The sequence below is a fragment of the Brachycentrus maculatus genome, unplaced genomic scaffold (genome assembly GCF_059751285.1).
Source record: "Brachycentrus maculatus isolate JH-2025_06_01 unplaced genomic scaffold, ASM5975128v1 h1tg000527l, whole genome shotgun sequence".
NCBI lineage: Eukaryota > Metazoa > Arthropoda > Insecta > Trichoptera > Brachycentridae > Brachycentrus > Brachycentrus maculatus.
In genome coordinates, this window is record NW_028281273.1 from 136,600 (window position 1) to 156,868 (window position 20,269).

The window sequence follows — 20,269 nt, forward strand, 5'->3', positions numbered from 1 at the left end:
AAACTCTAGTACGACTTTATAAAACACAACTCAAACTTTGTACATATTTAACCACTTTATTTTTAAGCTTTTTTTCAATCGGTTTCAAAAAGCACCTTGTCATTTCGAGGGTTGGACATGTACTCTACATATCTATTTACTCTATATATTAAGTACATTTAAGAATAATTATATCATAACATATCCATCCTTGAATATTACGAAGTCGAAACAGGTAGTCGAAAAAGGACTAAAAATTAATTGTTAAAAACAAGATTTGAGTTTTATTTTATAAAGTTTATAATATGTGCTACAAAGTATCAGCAATAAACACATTTTTAATTTAAATTTTACTTGGTAAATATCAATTTTTCCTAAATTTCTACTGTCACACGTATTTTGATGCATTCCGCATCAAGAAGTATAAATAAATAAAAATAATAATGATAATAATAATTAAAAACTATAAACAATAATCTGGTTGAAATAAAAGCAACACTTCTTACACTGATTTTCCAGTTGCCTTTGTTTTTTTTATTCTAATTATATTTTGATCACTCCCCAAAATATTCAAGAAAATTTCAGTCGAATAATTATAATATATGCTCTAGGTTAAAATACGCATGTATTACTTTGTTAACAAAAATATTCAAATAATGTTGTCTATTATTAGAAAGATCTCATAAAATGAACAACACGGTATTGTCTTGAAAGTACGTAAATGGATGTTTACAATTGAAATCGTATTCATGAGATATTCGACAGTCTGTCGTCCGTTGAAATTTCCAGAAAATCCATAATTTTAACGTTTCGCCGGAAAAATCAATATACCTACCTACGTCGGGGTCGTACCGTGAGAAATTGCCCAATCCATTCCCCTACAAGCCTTGGTCGGGTAGTTTGGGTGCCATTCACACGAATTGTTCAACTTTGTCCTTATTATGATAATTCCTTAGATTTGTCTTCGCTTTTCCGTCGCAATTACAGTATAATAGAGCTACTCTCGGAAAAGTTTTCAAACAAAGATTTTTCAAACTTTCCTCGCTTGTTTCTTATTCATTTATTTATTTATTATTTTTTTATCCCTTACCGCACCCCAATGGTGCATAGGGCACTGCTTTATATAAACGCAGTGTTATCTCGATCGATTACACATGAAGGAAAGGTGATCAGCCCTCCACTTCAGGTACCAGTCCAGTGTAATATTGAATAAATATTAGAGTGAAAAAATTACTTATATTTATTAAACCCCCCTGGGAGTCGAACCCGGGACCTCCAGAACGGTAGGCGAGCGTGCTGACCATTACACTACGGAGGCGGACAATTAAAAATACTGATGAAAATTTACTCAAAGTGCGGATTACCTAAATTTTTCATTGTATGCTTTGTAATTTTTTGGTAATGTGTATAAACATTTTTACGTAATATTTATTCTTCCTGGCTCCATCCTAACTTATCGTCTTAGTAGACTGTTTGGGTTAGTTCTCCTCGTCTTCAGGTTGTAGGTCCTTCTATCATTGAGAACGTCACCTAGGTTATGCCTTTTTTTGGTCTTCCTCTAGATGTCTTTCGCGGAAGATCTATGGCGATTGCCTGGTTCATAATACGTTCAGGATTTCTACGTTTTTTGTGCCTTTACCATCTCAATTGCCTTTCCTCTACCTTACTATTGATGTCAATTACACCCAGGCTTCCTCAAATGCGTGAACTCTTTATTTTGTCTCTAAGGGACACTCCAGATGACCATCTTAAGATATCAGCAATTACTTATTTATACATATTAATAATAAATAAAAAAAAACAAAACAAAAAATCTACCGATGCATCCATCTGCTGTTTAAATATTATAAAACGCATTTATAAAACCAATTCGAAAGAAAATAATGAAAACAAGAGGAAAAATATTGAATGATAAAAATATACACATATGAATTGTCCGTCTCCGTAGTGTAATGGTCAGCACGCTCGCCTACCGTTCTGGAGGTCCCGGGTTCGATTCCCAAGGGGGGTAAAAATAAATATAAGTGATTTTTTCACTATAATATGTATTCAATATTACCATGGACTTGTACTTGAAGCGGAGGGCTGATCACCTTTCCTTCATAACTAAAACGATCATGATAACACTGCGTTTATAATACACAGTGCCCTATGCACCATTGGGGTGCGGATAAGGGTTTATTATTATTATTATTATTATTTTGAATTAAAAGTTAAATAAGTAGAGACGATTTATTTCTTTTTTGCTCTACCATCACATCAAAGACGGTATTTATCAATGTAAACATTACACTAATAAATAATGTATTTTCATCTCATATATTCCACTGCCAATACATTTGATGCATACTCTTATTAACGAAAATACTCAATATTTAAATCGAATCAAATTTTAACTGCCGTCTTTCGCATGGGAAACAATATAACACAGAACCCACTGCCGTATTGCGTTATATAGCGTGGGTAGAGTTTCAGGGACTATACCTGAATTAGCCACTCAACACGAACGTATATTGTAGTATCATTTACATAATAAACATATTCACTACTAGCCACATACAAAAATAGTGCCAACGCATTATCTAAAACACATCGTTATTCGTAGCAACCAACCAGCGAAAGAAATACGAAAATAATAGCATTCACATTTTGTCATCTCAAGAAAAGGGTCCGAGTTTGGCATTTCAATTTTCAATTTCAATTGCAATTTCAATTTATTTAATAAAAAAAATAATATATACATTACAAACAATATTCAAGGCGTATATATTATAATAAAAGTAAGCAATAAGACTTAAAGGTGTAGAAGAATCCCGCTTCGGAAAACTCCTTCGGACACATGGAACAGATCAATATCCAATGTGATATTGTTCAACATAGCGGTAGCTCTTCCTACAGGCATAACCATCGGCAGGTTGGTCCTGTGTATAGGAATGTGAAACAATCTAGGCATGCCCTAGGTGACGTTGTCTACGATAGAGGGACCCACAACCTGAGGACTAGGAGAGCTGACTCCAACAGTTTTCAAAGGTAAGTTTTGATGGAGCCAGGAAAAAAATGAAGACATTTTAACATCCCAAAAGAGATGACGAAGAATATGGAAATCTGAGTATTTTAAAGACTGGTTAATGGGATCACTTTACACATGTGTAACACTCCCCATTCTGCCCATGATTGACAACCACACTACTCACACTTTTGAACTCCTACATGCGAGTAAATCATAAATCTCATGACGCTTTGTATTTGAGTTTCACTGGATTCATCGTTGGTTGATTTGAGAAAGCTTTTGTTAAGCATAGACACTTTTATTTAAATGTTTAATATTTATTTAGTATAAACACCCTGACTATTTTTAAAGCCTCCACGATTTTGGATTTAACAAATAACATTGTAATAATATTAAAAAAAGGATATAAGAGAACTTTTTAAATATTTATCCACCTTTTATTTAGTATTTTTACATTTAAATTGAAATCGAGTAGTGTGGTTGTCAATCATGAGTGGTATAGTGAATGTTACACGTGTTTAAAGTTATTACTTAGAACAGGCTATAACAGTTCGTTAGCCCAGTAAATTCTCAGACTTCCATATTCTTCTTCATCTATATTGAGATGTAAAATGTAAAATTAACCCCTGAGTGGAAAAACCTAGATATGTGGAATTTCCACACACCTAAAAATGTTTCGAATAATAGCATTTGTTCACTTACCTCATCGTATATGAAGTTATCAATCTCCTCCAGTGGTCTGCCGTACAGGTTTTGAGGAAACGGCTCGTACTTGAAGGGAAGCCTCGCTCCATCTTCCACGCTCAGCTTCCTCCTCGGCTGGAACCCGTACTCCTTCACCAACTGCACCGTTTTGGTCTCTAAGCGCTCAAGAGACTCTTTGGTGAAAGGCTTCACGGTGGCCTTTCCGGGTGTCCTAGAACCGTCACTGGGAGTTTTGGCTGAGGCGATCGAAGGCGGGGTCTTGGCCTGGCTACCAGGGGTAGTTTTCCCCTTTTCTTCGGGGGTTTTGGCTTTACCATTTACGCTTTTCGGTGGTGATCTAGATTTAGGAGGATCGACAAACGTGACGCTTTCGAGAGGTATTCTGAGTTCGCCTTTTTTGATGCTCGACTTTCTTATGTTGAGCGGACTGTGTCCTCCTGGGTTGTTCCTTTCGAGAGTTCTGACGATCTCTCCCAGTAGGCTGGACTCTTCGGGGTCGCTGGCAGGAGAGCCAACATCTCCGCTCTCGGGGCTCTGGACCACACGCAGGGAGTCTCGATCCTTGGCACTTTTGATGGAAGGGTCCTCCGTCGTGTCGGGGCTAGACACATCCCCTGGTCCCTTGCTCGGAGAGAGGGGCATGGCGACAGAGAACAGAGAATTGCTCTATCACTATCTACGAACCACTACTGGGAATAGCTTTCTGCCCCCGCTCTTCCCGCAGGAACTGGGGAGCGAACTCTGAATACGAAACCTTTGCACATTTTTAGAAACGAGGGTGCAGAACGAATGCACTTAAAATTCAACTTAAAAATTCCATTAATTTTAAACTTCGGTAGATTCGGGTTAAACGCGGAAACTCCGCTACAGATGATATTTAAACTGCGCACAAATCTAAAATAAACTATTATTTATGTTTTTCCACGCTAACCTATAAATCATTTTGGATTCTTAATATCAAGTTATGTCCACTTAACACTTATATTTGTCTCTCGAACTGTACACTATTTTGGTGTTACCGATTTGCACACAACCGTATCTCCACACTGTTGTTTTATTTTACCGTTAATGTCAGTCATTTTAGTTTAATTTAAGACTGATCACACTTTCATATGAAGATTTCCTGAAAAAATAATATAAAATTAATAAATATTTCCAAATTTTTAAGATAATATACATTTCTCAAACTTAATTATACAAATAAATGCGTTTTTAATTCCACAGTGAATTAGCACTCTATTCTCTCATGGGATGCAACGTGATGGTTAGTTAATTAGTTAGTTTAATCTTTGGATAATTTTTAAACACGTGAAAAGTAAATCTTTAGAATACATTTCTTTATGAATCAATAACTCGTCATTCTTTTGATGATTTCGGAATTTGGTTATGGCGCCCTTATTAGAAATGTGTATTTGATTACGCATTTTTATCGCTTGTTGCGCGGTATGATCGATAATCCTGAAATTATCCGGAGCATTAGTCTGTATGTTCCCGATAGTTAGCTAAGACAGCGTCGACACAGATTATTCCACATTCCTATACACAGGACCAACCTTTCGATGGTTATGCCTGTAGGAAGAGCTACCGCTATGTTGAACAATATCTCATTGGATATTGATCTGTTCTATGTGTCTGAAGGAGTTTTCCGAAGCGGGATTCTTCAACAACTTTAGCAATAGTATTCTTGCTTATTTTCTATTTTTGTTAATGCATACGATTTAAATATAAGTTTGTAATGTGTATGTTAATTATAAATTAATAAACTGAATTGAATTGAATTGAAATTAGATCTTTAATGTTTTCCGCGATATTAAATTGTACAATAGAACTAGGCGAACGTGTGCGCATAACGAATTCAGGGGTAATTTCTCCGCAGATGAATTGTCCAACCCTTAGCCTTAATTTTGTAAAATGAAACAAGGGCGTTTTTCATTTTCCGCTCCTATAACCAAATTATGAGAATTCCTTTGTAATAATAAAGCCGGTCATTCCACGCTCATAAAATATTTTTTTGAAAATTTATTACACAAAAAATTGTTTTTATAAATTTTCCATAAAACGATGTTCATAATAGAATTTGTACTATACATATATAAAAGTCAAGCATATAAAAACGTCTTTTTTAATATCTTCACTTAACCTTGAATGATGTCGGATAGGCGCCGCGGTGTAGTTAGGTAAACGCTCGACTGCGAAACTGGCGTCGCGGGTTCGTTTCCCGCCAAGTGCAAAATAAATTCAAGAAAGATTTATTTTCAATTGGTCTGGATGTTTGTGATGTATTTTCACATTAACCTTCCCTATCCTTACTATCCTACCTGCAGACAAGCCTCTAAAAGAGGCTTTGTGGGTTATTTCCTTTTTTAAAAAAATAACAATAATAATAATAAAATAATAAAAATATAATGTCTTGGAAAATACCCAAAAACTTATAAATACAAGGTTTATGACCAGTCAAAGGCTGGTTTAAATTATCAAATCATACCCGTGCAACCATTCTACTCATGACTGAAAACCACAATACTCAAAATTCGGAAGTTTTATAAACACATATGAATGTAGTACCCTCTTATATCGGAAATTTTATGTAATTATTTTGAAATAAAATACAATATATTACTGCCAAAACCAAGAATATTACTGCCATATATTACTGCAGAAAATCAGTGCGATAGCTGGTAGTTTAGTGTGTTTATAAATTTTTAAATCAAACACAGATTTTGTGAGTCCATGTTTTATTTTATTAAAAAACGACATTAAAATAAATATTGTGACAATTGTTTTGCTTAGTAATGGCATTTTCAAACGAATGTTTCGTTTGTTTTTTTAATAAAATATAACATAGTAGACTCAAAAAATCTGTTAATAAATAAAATGGAATTCTACAAATTAAATGCCAAATTAATAAATAGTAATTTAGTTAGTTTTATGGTTTTTCTAAATCTTTGATAATTGTCAATTTACTAGTTCTCTGACATTTGATTTTGAAATCAATTAAGTTTTACTGCGCAATTTGATCATTTCGCCAAAGGGTCATATATAGTAAATAATTTCAGCATTTCAAACAACTATTAACCTACATCGCTCATTGTTCCTGAAACGCGTTAATAATGAAGTATGAAGCTTTACGATAGAGCTTTATGCTTTCAACGCTGTAGTACTTTAAGTAGTTGTATGTAATTTCAGTCGCTGCCAAGAAATATCTAAATGCAACCGATGTTCCTTATCTGTTGCTCCCTGCAATACAAGTTCCCATATTTGAAGTATAATGCTATCCAACCATTTCCAAATATACATTTTTTTATTAAAAAAAATGGTTAGTTTGAGATAAAAAACTTTTTTTCTATGATTGATTTGAGAGAGCATTTTTTTAGTAGAGACACTTTTGATTAGCTGTATGCAAGATCCTAACCGGATTATTTCACATACTGGGAAACGACTGAAAACACGATTTTCAATTGTTATTCAGCTTATAATCCTTGTTCATAAAACAAAAATTATTTTCACATTCAACAAAGATTTGGACACTCAAAACACTGTAAATGAATGTATGAAAAATAAAAAGAGACTGAAAGAATTTTAAAATAAATGTTTTGTGTACTGTAAGGAAAGGTTAATATATATATATATATATATATATATATATATATATATATATATATATATATATATATATATATATATATATATATATATATATATATATATATATATATATATATATATATATATATATATATATATATATATATATATATATATATATATATATATATATATATATATATATATATACACACATATATATATATATATATATATATATATATATATATATATATATATATATATATATATATATATATATATATATATATATATATATATATATATATATATATATATATATATATATATACATATATATATATATATATATATATATATATATATATATATATATATATATATATATATTTGTATATATATGTAGATGTAGTAAATTAAGTGTAATTTTTTTTTATATTACGTAATATAAGGTAACTTAAGAAATAATAAAATGAATGGTCTAATATAAATATAAACTTCATGAACGAATTAAAATCATATTTTCAGGCGTCTCATTGTATGTTAAATAATATTTACAAAATGAAGGTCCCTTTTTTATAAAAAGTTTACTCAAATTAACCATATATGATGTTGAAAACTCATACATGAAAGGGAAAATGAATTAGATGAAATAAAAGATTTTCTACTTAATAAAAGCTCTCAAATTAACTATAGATACTGCCACGACCTCACACATGAGGTGACGTGAGAATTACATGATTTATGGTATCCAATAATAATAATAATAAAACCCTTATCCGCACCCCAATGGTGCATAGGGCACTGCGTCATATAAACGCAGTGTTATGTTGATCGTTTATACATGAAGGAAAGGTGATCAGCCCTTCGCTTCTGGTACCAGTCCAGGGTAATATTGAATAAATATTACAGTAAAAAAACACTTAATATTATATTTATAACATATTTATTTTACCCCCCTTGATAATCGAACCCGGGACCTCCGGAACGGTAGCCGAGCGTGCTGACCATTACACTACGGAGGCGGATGGTATCTATGAGTTCCAAAATTTTGAGTAGTGTAGTTGCCAATCATGGGAAGATTGTTAGATGTTAAACGTGTATAAAGTGATCACTCAAACTAGTCTATGATAAGCCCTGTAAATATCAACATATCTCATGTCAGTTTTTTATTTATTTATTTATTAATGGACGATTTTTAATGCCTTTTGTTGTGTGTACATACGAGTATATTACAAAGGTTCATTTTATTTTGTAAATTATTAATTCAACATTTCTAAATTATATGAATGGTTTCTCACAAACATACATATGTATATTTATGTATGAATAAATACTGACACGTTTGTATTCATTCATTATTTGATTAAGTTCAATATCCAATACGTATATTAAACAAAAAATCCATTCTAAAAATAGACTCAATCGATACCATTATGGGAATATTATTTCTAATAAGAAACGTAATCACTGACTTTTTCTTGTCACACAAGTCGCTAACTTCTTTCAAGAACGTCATAAATCAAAAATCGTCAATTTTCAGTTGTGCATGTTTTCGGAATGCCCAAAAAATGTACTATATCCCAGCAAAAGAGGCCTATTTTTAATTTGATATTTACCCGCTACAGGGCAGAAAATGTTGTTTTGGCATTTTTAAGAAAAATTATTGTTTATTTATTTTTTTAAACATATTTAATATTTTTCAAATGGAGAAAAAACCTTCAGATTTTACCTTAAAAGATCTGTTGCACAGTAAAAAGTTCAAAAAGTGGCCTGATATTTATTTTTAATACATTGTGTTACATTTTTAAACTTTCTCGTTCTCCTGAAAAATCAAGTTTTTTTGATTTATGACGTTCTTGAAAGGAGTGAGCGAAGTGTGTTATTTCTTTGATTTTCAACCAAACATTTTTTTTTAAGAATTCTAATAAAATTTGTGTGGATAACTTACAAAAACTAATAATCAAACTGAGAATATCAAAAATGTTTTTAAAGTGGATTTAATAACACATGTATTCACTAAATAAATGAAATCGATGTAGATACCTCCCAGCAAAGCACACAAATCACAATTAACACACTTTATGGAAAGTTACATAGAACCACAAGAACCGAAATCCATAACACAGAGACACATCAAGCAAATCACAACACAAACTTCTTTTCGTCAAAGAATATTGAATATTTTACAATAAAGTTATACAGCCTGCTTTCACTGTCCATAAAGTCATTAAATAACGAAACCAAGTAAAAAAAATCATTAATGGATAATAGAGCTGGGTAGGTCTGAAATAGATCTCGTCATTCGTCCATGTCGTATTTGATTGCACGTTATAAACATTTTTGTTTTCTTTTGTGTATTAATTTTAAATCAACCACAGATTTTTTGAGTCTACTTAGTTTTATTTTATTTTCAAAAACACATAAAAAATTAATATTGTGACAATTGTTTCGCCTTATAAGGGCAATATCAAACGAATGTTAGGTTATATCAAACGACATTCGTTTGATAATGTCCTAACAAGGCTAAGCAATTGTCACAATATTAATTTTTTATGTATTTTTGTTAATAAAATACAACTTAGTAGACTCAAAAAAAATGTGTTTGATTTAAAATTAATACATGAATTAAAATGGAGTTCTACAAATTAAATGCCAAAACAATAATTTTTCTTTTCAAATAATTTTATAAATAGGTATTTTGAAATGTACCTTCGACATGGGAAAACCCAGTGAGAGGCCATTACTTTAAATTGCAAACATATAAAATTACAAGTTATATGTTTAATGAAAAAAATTCATACTAATGTTTATTTATAATATATATATATATATATATATATATATATATATATATATATATATATATATATATATATATATATATATATATATTACACGGATAGATTTCACAAGTAAATTTACTAGACCAGCATTCTAACGATATGTCTAGAATTCATACTCAAAAATTTAAGAAAGATACCTTGTTTCAAATTTAAATTCACAAATAGAATGAAAATACTCAAGTGTGGAACACTGCTTGAACTTCAAATTCAAAATCTTTAGGCGTGGAAAATCTCCCAAACTCAAATCCACGCGTGAAACTTTGATAATATGGTAGCTTTAAACATATGTGATATTAGTAGATAATTATGGTCAGATCAGTATAAAAATGTAGCATTAAAAAAAGGTTCGAAAAATCCCATTTGTCTTTTTAACAGCATTGTTCTAAAACCCTTTTCAAACTTGAACAAGTGAAAATTCGAACGTTAGGCTGTTTCACACGGTGAAAAGCTCATAATAAATTTACTTTTCAAGCAAATAGGTACCTATTTAGCAGTTATTGCGTCGTGTGAACGGCACCGCGTTCAATAATTCTTTTTACACAAACAAGATTTCCCCTGTATGTGTGTTACTTTGTACGTACAAAATGAAAGTTATTTTAACCCCGGTAAAAACACAACACTCACGTGTGCTAACCTTTATTACGTGTGTAGGCATGGTCAAAATGGCGACTGCGGAAATAATCACGGGTCAATGAATATTAAATTTCATATTATGAACCATTAATATATTATGTTTTCTTTGTATTATTATAAAACTGATTACTTTGTTTGAAAAACATGCTTTGGTAAAATATTTTATTAGGCACATACTTTTAAAAGTGACTATGAGAGTACGAAATTCTGAAAACAAAAGAGAATGTCGGAATCTTAAATGCAATGGGAGTCAGTAATAGAATCGTTTCTTTTCATTTTAATTGCAAATAAAAACTGGCAATACACAACGGAGTCCTGGTTGCAACCCTCATGTATGGAAGTCAAGCATGGAGTTGGCAAAATAAGGATGAAAGTAGACTGAATGCAGTTGAAATGAAATCACTTAAACAAATGTGCGGCAACTTAAGCGATGTGTGATAGTTCGAATGGTGAAATAAGAAAATAATGCAAGGCTGAAATAAGCTTTATCGATAAAATTAAGAAAGGTGGGTTGAAACTTTTTTCCATTCCTAGCCAATATGAAATTCGGGATATATTTCGTTTTACTGAAAATGTGAAACAAACTCAATTTCTATTCTAACAGTGATACATGTTTTGATTGTTTATCGATATGTTTGAAAATCATTGTTAAACATTCATAACTCACTGTTCGATCACTGGCAGCTAAAAAAAGAATATTTAGCCCATTGTCTGTGGACGATATTACGGTGTTATATTTATTCAATATTACCTTAGACTAATCCCTGTAAATACCCAGGAGTTTCATATTATTCTTTAACTGTGTTGAGATATCGCTCACTCCTTTCAAGAACGTCATAAATAAAAAAACATGATTTTTCAGGAGATCGTTTTTTAAGTTTAAAAATATTATACAATGTATTAAAAATAAATATCAAGCCACTTATTGAACTTTTTACTGTGCAACAGATCTTTTTAGGTAAAACCTGAATGTTTTTTCTCCATTTGAAAAATATTTAGAATATTAAAAAAAATAATTAAACAATACCCTTTCTTAAAAATGCAAAAACAACACTTTTTGTCCTGTAGCGGGTAAATATTAAGTTAAAAATATGCCTCTTTTGCTGGGATATAGTACATTTTCTGGGCATTCCGAAACATGCACAACTGAAAATTGTCGATTTTTGATTTATGACGTTCTTGAAAGGAGTGAGCGATATTGTCCGCCTCCATGGTGTAACGGTTAGCGTGTTTAGTAACCGTGCTGGAGGTCCCGGGTTCGATTCCCAGTAAGGGGGTCAAATAAATTTAAGTGATTTTTTCACTCTAATATTTATTCAATATTACCCTGGACTGGTACCTGAAGCGGAGGGCTGATCACCTTTCCTTCATGTGTAAACGATCAAGATAACACTGCGTTTATATAAAGCAGTGCCCTATGCACCATAGGGGTGCAGATAAGGGTTTTTATTTAATTAATTGTATTTTGTTATGCTTATACCAGTTGAGATTTCTCAAAATTTGTTTAAATACAATAAGAAATAATGGAGCAATGAGCAAATGCTGAGAAGTTCCTGATTGGCCTACACTAGATTATCCCACCTGTTTCCAATACAGATTCAAATAAAAAATATCGAATTTGCTAGAAGAAACAAAAATCCACTTATAGATCTATAAACCTTTAATATACAAGGTTTATAGATCAATAAGTGGATTTTCGTTTAAGTTTTGTATTGCTTTATTTATTAGCACACATAACAGGGTTATTAAACTTTTTAAATTTTACGCGTAAAGGGAGCTTTTATAAGCCCTTTTAATATGAAAAAACTTTCGCAAAACTTAGGTGAATCTTCGCCAGATATTCCAATTTACTCACTTTTAAAGAATATGACAAATAATGTTGGTGTGGCGCAGTAGTTAATTTTAATATTAAATTTTTACGAGAAAAAAAGTAAACAAAAATAAGGGTTGTAGAATTTTTACTACTATGTGGGATATTTTTACAAAACTCGTAATATCAAACACAATCTTTGTTTTTAACCACTTTTATTTTACACTATTTTTAAAACTGGTTTGGAAAATACTTGTACTTATTGTTCTTAGGGGATGGATATACTCCCAAAGAAGGCGAAATATTTATTAAAATGTGTGAAAAATAGTACGAAATACGAGTGGTTCAAACAATTTTTTGATATTTTATCTTAATAATGTTCGTATTTTATAAAAAAAATTATAGTATTTTTTAAACATAGACGTTTGATTTAGTGTTGAACTGTTCATAAAATATTTGATGCAACTTTTTCAACACGTGTTTTTTGTTCTCAGTATTTTCAACAAAGGATCCTTTATTGCGCAATATCTGGAAATAAGTGATATCAAAGATCTTTGAAAGATCTTTTGTATGCTGTTTAAAGCTTTTTTGATTTTGCAAAAAAAACTTTTACGGTGTACGGAGTTCTTAACGTTGGTATGGGCATGTGGAGCGAATGGATAACGAGATAATGACTAAGAAAATATATGTGGCGAACGTGAGAGGGAAAACAGAACGAGGACGACCGAAAAAGACTTGGCACGATCAGATCAATTAGAACCTAAAATCTGGCGGTGTCAAAAGTCTGCGTAATCGGAGGGTATGTATGATTAGATGTTTGGATGTGAAGGAGAAGTGTATGTCAGGACAGAAGAGTGTGGCGTTCCATCCTCTCTGCCTAACCCTGCGGAGAAGCGGCGTGATGGTAGTAGTAGTAGTAGTAGTAAAAAAAACTATATCAGTTCGGTTTAATAGTCGAGTCGGGTTGTGCTCAGTGGTAAGTGTCGAGGACTAAATGAATGAACTCTGAATCACAGTTTTAGGTTCGATCCCTACTGTGCCACAATTTGACTCAATTTTTCAAACACGAGCTCTTAGCACGCCATTTTTGAGTGTGTCCAAATACTTGTTCACAAATCTGGGTTTCTCCTTCTCCACATAGGAGTTATTTTTATTTTTTACGTGTGTAAAGTGATCATTTAACCATTCTATGACAGGTCATAAGCCTTGTAAAAACCCAGACTTACACATTCTTTATCTATTTTGAGATGTTAAAAATGTACAAGCTTTAAGGCTTTCCTGAAAAGAATATCTAACTAACTAACTAACCATCACGCCGCTTCCCCGCAGGGGTAGGCTGGGAGAATAGAACGCCACACCACTCTGTCTTTGCAAACATTCTTCGCCTCGTCCACGTTCATGCATCTCCTCATACATACCCGCCGATTGTTTCGACTCCTAACGTGACCGCTTTCAAGTATTTGGCATACCTAATCGTATGCCAAATAATACCTGAAAATAATATCGAATATAACTATTTCTGTAGGTCATAAACACGTAAAGATGTATTTTTTCAGTATGAAAAAAAACTTTTATATATCATTGCACATAACGTACAAAAACAGTGTTTTGTTTTTGTTCAATACATTGTAAATTATAAGCCTTTAATCCAGTTCATATGAATTGTGACAATTTGTTTTGTCACAAAAATATTATGGTACGCATTAAACCATAAAGGATCGATTTGGACTAAAAAACTATATTTCAAAATAGTTTTTGTCATTGTCTACCATGTCAGCCTCCGTGATGTAATGGTTAGCGTGTTAGACTACCGTGCGGGAGGTCCCGGGTTCGGTTCCCAGGATGGGGTGTGTAATAAATATTACAGATTTTACACTCTAATATATATTTAACACTACCCTAGACAGGTCCCTGTAGCGCAAGAGTGATCACTTTGCCTCCATGCAAGCAACGATCAAAGTAATATTGCGTCGATATGGTGCAATGCCTTATGCACCATTGCCCTATAAACAATGTCGTTTATTATGAACGCCAAAGTAATAGGGCTTAATATTAATAATTTAACTTTCATTCAAAGACTTATCTGCACTTCCAATAGTGCATAAGGCACTGCATCACATAAACGCAGTGTTATCTTGATCATTAACACACGAAGAAAATGTGATCAGCCCCCCGCTTCAGGTACCAGCCCAGAGTAATATTGAATAAAAATTACAGTGTTTATGAAAATAATCACTTATATTTATTTGACTCCCCCCCTGCCTTGGGAATCGAACGGTAGCCGAGCGTGCTGACCATTACACTACGGAGGCGGACAAGTAATAATTTAAAACAAACATTAATGCAACATTCAATTAAAATAATAAAGAACGAAAGAATTTTACCCGTTAAACGTTTGCATATTTGAATGTTGCGAGCAATATGTACCGCCTTTACATATAAAATGTAGTATTTTACTCGAAAAACGGCGTAAAAACTCTTAACTTACACGACGTAATTGACGCGTTACATTCACACTCGATTTAAAAAACGGATCGCTACATTTTGACGGTGGATCGAAAACACTTTTTGAAAACGGATCGCGCGCAGCGACCTGCTTTACCGACGCGGGTGTTCGTAACTCCGCAGCGCGGCACGACAGAGATGCGCTGCGGCGGGCTGCCGCTCGCGGCGCGGCTGGCTGCGGACTGGCCGGGACCGCGAGCCACCCCCGCCCCCTGCGCGAGGAGGGCAAGTAGGCCGTGGGAAAACGGGCGCGCATGCGCAGCGCAAGCCCCAGGACCCCATTCCCTTAAACTTGACGACTCAGTGCTGAACGTTCGAAACCCCATTCCCTGAAAGATGCCAACCGACTTTTTTTGAATAATATGTTTTTCTCGGTCTTCCTCTGCTCCTTTTTCCACTTACAGTCACCACATAAATTTGTTTTACCGTTCTTTCTTCACTCATTCGTTCTACATGTCCAAGCCATCTCAAAACACCTTTCTTAATTTTATCGATAATGCTTATCTCAGCTTTGCATTTCTTCCTTATTTCACTATTCGCACATCAATCATACATCGTTTTGTCGCACATTCTTCTGAGAGATCGCATTTCGACTGCATCTACTTTCATACTTCTTTTGCCAATTCCATGTTTCACTTCCATACATTGGAGTTGGAAACAGGACTCCGTTGTGCACTGCCAGTTTAGCTTTCGCTGATAGGTTTTTTCAACGGATGAAAAGTGCCTTGAAACATTTCGGTGCTGTAATTTCGAAGCTGAAAGATATCAACCCTTGAAAACTACCAAACGAAACCCTGAAAAATAGTAACTTAAATAATAGACAATCAACAATTCATATAATGGAATTCTTTAAAAGAAAAGAAAGAAATACAAATAAAGAGTATGAGCAAAAAAAAAGGCGCTGATTTTTCAAAGGAAGAACATCGCACTGAAAATTTTCAACTGAAACATTACAGTGCTGAAATTTTGAAGCTCGTCCCCTGAAATATACCAACCAACTTTATTTAAATAAAAGACAATTAGCAATTCTTGCAGCGACATTATTTAAGAAAAAAATTAGCAATGAATATAACCAAAATTAAATTAATTTTGCTTGTAAGGGAAGAACATCGCCCTGAAATATTTCAACTGAAACATTTCAGTGCTGAAATTTAAAAGCTTATTCTCTGAAAAATACCAACCGACGCTTTTTAAATCATAAACGACCATGAATTCATACAGCGAAATTGTTTATAGTGAAGAAATAAGGAACAAATTTGACCAAAATAAAATGGTGCAGATTATTTTTAAAGATGAACAGTGTCTGAAAGCTTCCAACTGAAATATTTCAGTGCTGAAATTTGAAAGCTGAATACCTGAAAGATACCAACCGTTTTTATTTGAATATACAATCAGAATTTTTTAGGCTGAATTCTTTAAAATGAATAAAAAAAGCTAATGAAAAAACTTTTTTTAAAGAAGAACATTGCCTTGAATTTCCTATGGATGGATTAAAAACGTTTTACGTCATTTACAAATCCGTTCTTGACTTTAAACGTGGAAACATTTCATGAAGAAGCATGGTGCGAGTCGCGGAATACTAAGATCACCCTTTCAAATCTTTTCAGGATGTTTTCGTTATATGAAAAGTGGTTAAAGGCTATTCTGGTAAAAAAGAATGCTAATTAGTTGAAATTTATTTTTACACAAAATTATTGGTAATAGAAATTTCTTTTTTGCATGAAACGGAAGGGGGTAATCGGTTTCATTTGTAGTTTTTTTGATGCATTAAAACATTTTTTTAAAAACAAGATAACATATTTATAACTTGTATTTTATTATACATAGCGTTAGTATACCTTGTCTAGAACTTAATGTATGATTTTTTAATAGGTTATCGATCCGTCTCTGGAAAGAACATTTTCCATTCCTCGATATAATACATCGTTCTTCTGTAATTAGTTTTCAGTCTTAGCTTTTAGACAATGGAATAAATAAGAAATCCTTTTGATAGTTTCGGCTTTTTCGAAAACCTTCGAGAAACATTTCCGACATATTTTTTTTATCTTTTTTATCTTTATCTTTTCCCTTACTGTTCAACAAATCATCCCTTCTTTGGTTTTTTCTCACCCCCTCCCTCAACTTCATGTGCCTTTCTTGCTTTTCATTAATACCTAGTATCAACAATTTACAATTTATTTATTTTTTTATTCATACTGCAACTCACTACCAGCTTTTCTGCCTGATTTCTAACATGTGTATATATTTTTTTTTATAATATGAAAATAACTCCCTTCGTTGGACATAATCCAGATTTTGTGAACAAGTATTTGGGCACACTCAAAATGTTATCTGTATATTTATTTAACAAAATGTTAAATAAATATTCTAAAGGCCTTACTCGTAAACATAAAAATCAGTAAGCGGCCGGCTGCCCGAGAGGCCACGCGTCGCACGCCCTTTTTTAGAATATAGATTGAAATTTGATTTTTTAGCACAGAGGTTCCCAAACTCTTTTATCTCGTAGACCCCTTGCCTTACCTGATATTGATTTTTATGAAATTCATTAACTTCCAATGTATTTTTGACAGCCGGTATATGTAGTGTTACTCACTTTGAACCACACATGTTAGGTTTTATACATTTATATTTTAAATTCAAATTAAAACATAGACCCCTTGCAAGTTGTCATAGACCCCTGGGGGTCGATATAGACCACTTTGGGAATCACTGTTTTAGCAAATTTATTGAAAAAATATTTTTTAACTCCTTACCGTTCAATAACTGTTTTCTTTTCAAAACTTTTTCACTAAAAAACAGTTTTTCAATAAAAAAAAAAAAACTAAGTCAAATATTACTTGTATTTAAAGAAATTTAATTAGAGATTTACGGTATGTTGGGCCTTGAGTATACATATCAGAATCAGAAAACTGCGTAATAAACACTATCAAATGCAGCAAGAACACATGATATTTAAAATATGACTTTTCAAGCATATTGTCATGAATTATTTAAATAATAATAAAACCCTTATCCGCACCCCAATGGTGCATAGGGCACTGTGTCATATAAACGCAGTGTTATCTTGATCGTTTACACATGAAAGAAAGGTGATCAGCCCTCCGCTTCAGGTACCAGTCCATGGTAATATTGAATAAATATTACAGTGAAAAAATCACTAATATTTATTTTACCCCCCTTGGGAATCGAACCCGAGACCTCCAGAACGGTAGCCGAGCGTGCTGACCATTACACTACGGAGGCGGACAAAATGAATTATTTAGTAGAAAAAAACATTCTCTAAAAATTATTTACTTAATAGCTGTACACAAGAAGGATCACGATAATATTTTTGAAAATCTATAAAACGAGTGATGGTAATACGAGTACATTGCTTTGTATATATAGTACTTTATAGCAGAAAGATCTTGCCACAAAATTATTTGGAAATCATCAATCGTGTACTTATATATAGACTTTCACTTGTACAGATATTATCTTTTAAAAATATTACAAAAAGATTTTTTAAATATTTTTTAAATACCGCTCGAGATGGATCAAATCCATCACTTTATGGATAATTAATACTGTATAATCGTAATTTCGTATAATTTTCTCGTTTGCCAAATCCTTATTAAATTTTAACGCCAGTTTCTCAGCTTGTCTGCGCAATAAAACCATTAATCACACAATATTAAATTTAGTTGCTCAACAGCATTTTACCGTTCAATCAATATTCTAAAATTTGATTAACTCGGCCGTTATTTTACAATTTAAGACGTGGTTTTAGTACAAAATTAAGTTTTTTATTTAATTTAATTAATTAATTAAATTTAGTAACATTAAACATACTAAAAATACTCGTAAAAACTAAATATGAAGAAATGTTTTTTGCATCCACTCGCTTAAGAATGATTTAATAAAATTGAGTGATAGGAGAAAACTATTTGACCTGATTAATTTAAACAAAATTTTAAAAATTAATATGTTATAAATATTTCAGGCTAATGCAAAATTCCTTGTTTTTTATATGTTTAGATTAGTACTTTTCCAATCAATATTATACTTAAAAAGAAAAAACATATTATTTTATCATAGAGTATACATGTAATATATTATGTACAAATTAGCTGCGGCCGTTAATAAAGGGAAAAAATTAATTAAGAAGTGTTTGGTGTCGAAAAAAATTAATTCCTTTGATTAGAATTACAAATTAACATACGAGACAAGTAAGCAAATACAGTCAATCGTAAAGATTTTTTTCAGTTAATTTATTATTTATTTTATCAGACACTCGATTATACATACACCCTATGAATGATATATCAATGTTATAGGCGTCTCAACTTGATATGAAACATTATTTTTATATGAAAGAAGAAGTCTGTCTGAAAAACATCCATATTGCATTTATTTTTTTAACCTGCATATATCGTATAAATACATATATATATATATATATATATATATATATATATATATATATATATATATATATATATATATATATATATATATATATATATATATATATATATATATATATATATATATATATATATATATATATATATATATATATATATATATATATATATATATATATATATATATATATATAATATATATATATATATATATATATATATATATATATATATATATATATATATATATATATATATATATATATATAAATATATATATATATATATATATATATATATATATATATATATATATATATATATATATATATGTATATATATATATATATATATATATATATATATATATATATATATATATATATATTTATATATATTTATAAATATTTATATATATATATATATATATATATATATATATATATATATATATATATATATATATATATATATATATATATTATAATGTATTCTAAGCTCTGGGATGCTCAGACTTCCATCTTCTTTCATGTATAAAGAATGATTGATATGAAATGAAGTTGAGACACCTATAATATTTTTTAATATTGTTTTTCTTTAATGATTTTACTTAAATCTTGGGTCGCGGTCTATTGAGCATCAGGCAGCATCAGACATGAGAACGCATCATCTTTTCGTAATTAACCTTTGACGATTCCCGCTTGTATTGTAATCGTTACCTTTTATATAATATCAATTTATTAAAAATCAACCATAATGCTCGTTTTCAAAATGCGCCTTTTAAGTA

The 20,269-nt window shown here is 31.5% G+C and overlaps 1 protein-coding gene across 1 annotated transcript; it reads right to left on the reverse strand.

Moving 5' to 3' along the window:
* Positions 1-3,691: 3,691 nt before the first annotated feature.
* LOC148301699 (uncharacterized) lies at positions 3,692-15,261 on the reverse strand (the record flags this gene model as incomplete). Its single annotated transcript, XM_088272799.1, has 2 exons — positions 14,956-15,261; positions 3,692-4,817 (listed from the first exon to the last, which is right to left on the reverse strand). A coding segment is annotated over exon 2 (645 nt), but the record flags the coding sequence as incomplete, so codon positions are not given.
* Between the last annotated feature and the right edge of the window lie 5,008 nt (positions 15,262-20,269).